At 46.5% G+C, this 6,718-nt stretch overlaps 1 protein-coding gene across 1 annotated transcript; it reads right to left on the bottom strand.

Moving 5' to 3' along the window:
• Positions 1–870: 870 nt before the first annotated feature.
• On the bottom strand, positions 871–5,293 carry LOC311257141 (proteinase-activated receptor 4). The gene is made up of 2 exons (XM_084352613.1): positions 4,938–5,293; positions 871–2,068 (listed from the first exon to the last, which is right to left on the bottom strand). The coding sequence occupies exons 1-2, from the start codon at positions 5,041–5,043 to the stop codon at positions 1,002–1,004; spliced, it is 1,173 nt and encodes a 390-aa protein (XP_084208739.1). The 5' UTR covers positions 5,044–5,293; the 3' UTR covers positions 871–1,001.
• Positions 5,294–6,718: the final 1,425 nt, after the last annotated feature.

Below are 6,718 nucleotides of genomic sequence, written 5' to 3' on the forward strand. Positions count from 1 at the left end.
CATGGATCTGACCTGCAGTGTTTCTGATGTCACTGGGTTCTCACCTGTAGACATGATGATTAAACATGTTTCCTCATCTTCATCCCAGATGAAGCTCCAGTTACATGAAACAGATCAAAGCAGCTACAAGAAACTTTCATTTCTGTTGACTCTGGCGTCCCCTATGGACAAAAGTGGTATGAGCACCACCGCCTGTCATCTCACAGACGATACGATGTCATTATTTACTGGGCGCAGGTAATCAGTGAAATACTTATTGTGTACCTGTCTGGAAGAACCAGGTGGATTTCTGTTGACAATAAAGAGGTGATGTCACCTATTGTTTGACGTTACTCCTGTCGCCATCTTGTTTCTTTGGAGCCAGAAGTGACGAAATTTGGACAATTGAAGGTGGAGTTTGGGAGAATATCCTGATTGGATCTGACAGAGACAAGGACACGTTGCCATGGTAACGACTAAATCATCTCCTACTTTGGACCATGAGCTCATCAGGAAACTGTTGAGGTTCCAAATCAAGTTCTCATGAGCTTCCATACAATCTGACTACTGTTTGAAACCAGTGGAGTCACCCCCTGCTGGACATTAGACAGAAAGACAGTTCAACACACTTCAGCACTGACTTCACTATTTGGAGCTGAAATATTCTCTCTGACAGACTTAAACAATAACTTCTAAATTAGACTTTTATTAATGATAAGTTGTTAAATTTAGAGTGTATTTATCATATTTTGTCCTTAAAGGAGCTCAAGGCATCCTGGAGGCTGATAACTGATCTCATGTGTTGCTCAAACAAACAGCAGTAAAGATTCTTCACATATATATTTTTTTTTTTTCCTTCATCATTTTTTATTCATGTAACATAAGCTAAAGTAACACTGTCATCATGAAGTTTACAATCAATCAAGTGATCAGGGATCAATGCCTTCATATCGACAACTTCTCACTTTAAAGGAATAGATGTTTGATTGACAGCTGTGATGATGTCAGCAGTCATGTGACCATCAGCCTGTCTCAGACTTCCCACACTGACTGGACTCAGTCAGCATGGTGACCTTTGACCTTAGGCCTGATGATGATGATGAAGAGTACGAAACGTTGTTGCCCAAAGACGCTGTTTTGACCTCTGAGTCGCCACGGCAACAAAGAGCGCTCCTGGCCTTCTCCCTGAACTCCACGGACACAAAGTAGTAGATGAAGGGGTCGATGCAGCTGTTGAAGGTGCTAACTGCTAAGCTGACCATGTAGGGGACGTACACGTCCTCGCCATCTCCGTCCAGTGAGCTGTCTGTGTAGGTGAGGAGGAGGAGGATGTTGCTGGGCAGCAGACACACAATGAAGACCAGCAGAACCAGGACCGTCACCCGGACGGCGTGACCATAGCGCTTCCCTTCGGCCAGCAGGGTGTGCAGCACGGCACCATGGCAGAAAAGCACGGCCATGAAGGGCAGCAGGAAGCAGAAGGTGAACAAGGTGGCGAAGTACGGCAGGAAATAGTTCTCCTGCTCCTCCTCGGGCAGTGCATCATGGCAGGTGGTGATCTGCAGCTCATCCAGCACGTACGTCTGCTGAGACACCAGCAGCGGCAGCATGGCAGCCAGCACCACCGTCCACACTGCTGCCGTCATGTATAGAGACGTCCGCCGGGTACGCAGCGTCTTTGCACCGAACGGGTGAACCAGAGCGATGTACCTGTCCAGAGCCACCAGCGCCAGACACACAACCGACCCGTACATGTTGCCATAAAACATCGCCATGACAACGCGGCAGAAGGGCTCGCCCAGCTCCCAGTGGTTGCCTCTGAAGTGGTACATGATCCGGAACGGCAGCACCAGCAGCAGCAGGCAGTCTGCGGCAGTCAGGTTGATGAGCAGCGTTGTGGACGGCAGTGGTTTGGTCCTGAAGACCAGGATCCACAGAGCCAGCAGGTTGGAGGGCAGACCCACAACGAAGGCCAGCAGGTACAGGACCGGCAGGTACAGGATGGTAGTCGGAGCCTGGATCTCCTTCAGCTGCTTCTCCTTCAGGGTGGTGAAGTTACAGGAGGTCTTCAACCGGAATGCCCGCAGACCTGTAGAGACCAGAACACAGAACACAGGTCAGTCTGTAGACCTGCAGAGACCAGGACACAGAACACAGGTCAGTCTGTAGAACTGCAGAGACCAGAACACTGAACACAGGTCAGTCTGTAGACCTGCAGAGACAAGAACACAGAACACTGGTCAGTCTGTAGACCTGCGAGGCTAGAACACAGAACACAGGTCAGTCTGTAGACCTGCAGAGACCAGAATACAGGTCAGTCTGTAGACCTGTAGAGACCAGAATACAGGTCAGTCTGTAGACCTGTAGAGGCCAGAACACAGGTCAGTCTGTAGACCTGCGAGGCTAGAACACAGAACACAGGTCAGTCTGTAGACCTGCAGAGACCAGAATACAGGTCAGTCTGTAGACCTGCAGAGACCAGAATACAGGTCAGTCTGTAGACCTGTAGAGGCCAGAACACAGGTCAGTCTGTAGACCTGCGAGGCTAGAACACAGAACACAGGTCAGTCTGTAGACCTGCAGAGACCAGAACACAGAACACAGGTCAGTCTGTAGACCTGCAGAGACCAGAACACAGAACACAGGTCAGTCTGTAGACCTGCAGAGATCAGAACACAGGTCAGCCTGTAGACCTGTAGAGGCCAGAACACAGGTCAGTCTGTAGACCTACGAGGCTAGAACACAGAACACAGGTCAGTCTGTAGAACTGCAGAGACCAGAACACAGAACACAGGTCAGTCTGTAGACCTACGAGGCTAGAACACAGAACACAGGTCAGTCTGTAGACCTGCAGAGACAAGAACACAGAACGCAGGTCAGTCTGTAGACCTGTAGAGGCCAGAACACAGGTCAGTCTGTAGACCTGTGAGGCTAGAACACAGGTCAGTCTGTAGACCTGCAGAGACCAGAACACAGAACACAGGTCAGTCTGTAGACCTGCAGAGACCAAAACACAGAACACAGGTCAGCCTGTAGACCTGTAGAGGCTAGAACACAGGTCAGTCTGTAGACCTGCAGAGACCAGAACACAGAACACGGGTCAGTCTGTAGACCTGCAGAGACCAGAACACAGAACACAGGTCAGTCTGTAGACCTGCAGAGATCAGAACACAGGTCAGCCTGTAGACCTGTAGAGGCCAGAACACAGGTCAGCCTGTAGACCTGCAGAGACCAGAACACAGAACACAGGTCAGCCTGTAGACCTGTAGAGGCCAGAACACAGGTCAGTCTGTAGACCTGCGAGGCTAGAACACAGGTCAGTCTGTAGACCTGCAGAGACCAGAACACGGAACACAGGTCAGTCTGTAGACCAGGTCAGTCTGTAGACCTGCAGATACCAGAACACAGATCAGTCTGTAGACCTGCAGAGACCAGATCAGGACTCGTTCAGTGATTCTGATTCTGATCAACCAGCTGAAGATGAAGTTTTTGTTAAAATACTTTAACTGATTTCAGATGGTCAGCAGGAAGATGAAGACTGTGATCTCAGAAGATTTACTTTACTTATTAACATCAATAATAATAAATAAAATCACAACATTGAACATCAGTTTATATATGATGAAACCAACGATGACTAATAATAAGTACATGTGTGAATCATATATGATGACATCAGGTGCAAATGTTTTTCTTTGGTCTTTGTCGCCCTCCTGTAGTCTGTATCATGAATTACATTAAAAGATAATTATAATGATGACATGTGACTGTCAGTGTTCCTGCTCTGTCATCATTATTACATATATGATATGATATCTGAACATTTTGTGTGTTTCCATAATGATTCAATGAGTTATAATGTAAATACTTTCCAACATTTAAACAAAGTTCAGTCTGTGGGCTTAGAGGGTCGATACATGTGTCTTATCTTCACCTGGACTAAACTACAGTGTAGTAGTACTAGTAGTACTACAGTACCGTACTGTAGTGTAATATTGTAGTATTGTAGTACTGTAGTGTAATATTGTAGTACTGAGCTGTAGTACAGTTTCAGTCGTCAGTTTACAGCTCAGTGTCGTAAACAGGATCTGATGTTAAACAGGAAAACACAGCAGATATTTATTTACATGAGATAAACACACACACACACACACACACACACACACACACACACACACACACACACACACACTTTTTGACAAAACGCACCAAAACTGTCAGGCCTAGGCTTGGAAGGAGGACTCAGGAGCAGAATTAGGACAATTAGAGCAGGCTTTTATTGTGAAATGAAACTCTTAAGCAAGGTGACAAACAAATAGGCTATAAATCACAATATCTAATCTGCAGGCTGAGAAAACAAGAAACAGCACAACAACAAAACGAGGCAAAACAACCTCAAAGCTAAAGGATAAGGAAACAGAAAACCACTCCTGAGAAGGCAAAGAAAAGGACTAAGAACTAAACTACTCTGGCTCACTCGGCTATAAAAACTTATAACAAAAAATCACTCCAATTAGAGGAAGAAGTAAAGGCTATAAACATAAAGGAAAGGAAGTGGCCAACATCAACCACGACCTTTACTCTAATTACTCACAGTAACATGTTGTATTGATTACATATCTATCCATATCTATATTTATATCTATATCTATCTATATATATATATACTATATATATACAGAGAGAGAGAGAGAGAGAGAGAGAGAGAGAGAGAGAGAGAGAATCATAGTGAAAAAGGATCATTGGGTTTCTTGTTGACGCAGAAGTCAGATGTTTATCTCAGAGTGTTGAGTCTTCATTCATAGAAACTGTAATAAAATGTCCTCACAAAGACACAAATGAATGTTGACAAAACAGCCAATTAAAACATGATCTGATTTGAAGCAGTGGCTGCTGGGAGTCTGATCTGTCTGTACCTGCCTGCATGTGTTCAGAGGAAGAAGGAGGAGAAGACTTACGGAGAGACATGCCGGAGCATTCATCTGCAGGGTGAGGAGACGGAGAGACGCTGCAAACGGTCCACAGCAGAGAGACAAAGACAACAGTCCCAAAACACCACTTCATCTTCTTCTCTTCCTTCACCTTTTCTTGTCTTCTTCTTGTCTTCTTCTTGTCTTCTTCTCTTCTTCTTTTCTTCCTCCCAGGTCTCCTATTTTCCTTTTTCCTTCTGTCTGTTTTCTTTTTCTCCCCACAGCAGCTGCTCACTTCCTCTTCCTCTAACAATCCTATGGTTTTACAGCTCAGTAGTAGTACTGTTGTAGTAAAGTAGTAGTACTGTTGTAGTACAGTAGTAGTACTCTAGTAGTACTATAGTATGAATATACCGGTGCTCTGATGCTCAGCAGTCTGTTGCTGCCAGTGTTGACTTGTCTCGACTGCTAATGGAATCCAGATGTGTGTGTGTGTGTGTGTGTGTGTGTGTGTGTGTGTGTGTGTGCGCGCGCGACCGTTCTATGTCTATCTTTGCGAGGACCAGTGTTAGAGAGTTAAATGTGCATGTGTGGTGTTTGTGTGTTTAATGTGCATGTGTGGTGTTTGTGTGTTAAATGTGTATGTGTGGTGTTTGTGTGTTAAATGTGCGTGTGTGGTGTTTGTGTGTTTAATGTGCATGTGTGGTGTTTGTGTGTCAAATGTTCACAGTGTGGGTCACTGGCTGCGTCATGTCCTCACAAACAGAGACATACCAGCATCAGTGTGAGTGTGAGTGTGACTCAGTCTTCATGGAAATGTTAAAAATGTTTAGCTTCCTTCATTAAACAGGAAGTGTGTCTGACCCGCCTGTCCTGCCCCTGACCCGTCTCTGGACCTGTCCCTGACCAGTGTCTGGACCTGCCCCTGACCCGTCTCTGGACCTGCCCCTGACCAGTCTGTCCTGCCCCTGACCCGTCTCTGGACCTGTCCCTGACCAGTGTCTGGACCTGCCCCTGACCCGTCTCTGGACCTGCCCCTGACCAGTCTGTCCTGTCCCTGACCAGTCTCTGGACCTGTCCCTGACCAGTGTCTGGACCTGCCCCTGACCCGTCTCTGGACCTGCCCCTGACCAGTCTGTCCTGCACCTGACCCGTCTCTGGACCTGTCCCTGACCAGTGTCTGGACCTGCCCCTGACCAGTCTCTGGACCTGTCCCCAGACTGTGTTCAATCACAGCTTAGCAACAGTCCCTGCTGACAGACCTTCTTATGTTTGTTCTGCGCATGTTGAGGTGGCGTGTTGACAAAGATGGATCATAATGTCCATACGTCCACTACAGTGGAGCAAGACACAAAACAACCACAAAGAGACACAACACGACTACATAGAGACACAGCACGACCACAAAGAGACACAACACAGCTACACAGAGACACAACACAGCTACACACAGACACAACACAACCACAAAGAGACACAACATGACCACAATGAGGCACAACATGACCACAATGAGACACAACACAGCTACAGAGACACAAAACAACCACAAAGAGACACAGCACAGCTACACAGAGACACAACACAGCTACATAGAGACACAACACAGCTACACAGAGACACAACAAAACCACAAAGAGACACAACACGACCACAATGAGACACAACACAGCTACACAGACACAAACCAACCACAAAGAGACACAACACGACCACAAAGAGACACAACACAACCACACAGAGACACAACACAGCTACACAGAGACACAACACAGCTACATAGAGACACAACTGGACTACATAGAGACACAACACAGCTACACAGAGAC

Source organism: Pagrus pagrus (assembly GCF_965226575.1).
Source record: "Pagrus pagrus genome assembly, chromosome: 5".
In the NCBI taxonomy this organism is placed as follows: Eukaryota; Metazoa; Chordata; class Actinopteri; order Spariformes; family Sparidae; genus Pagrus; species Pagrus pagrus.

What these genes read in the sequence shown, in the direction of transcription:
- LOC311257141 (XM_084352613.1), bottom strand. Translation starts at nt 5,043, where the DNA reads ATGAAGTGGTGTTTTGGGACTGTTGTCTTTGTCTCTCTGCTGTGGACC. An exon ending in ATGCTCCGGCATGTCTCTCC is followed by an intron (nt 2,069 to 4,937) that starts GTAAGTCTTCTC and finishes TGGTCTCTACAG; the next exon opens with GTCTGCGGGCATTCCGGTTG.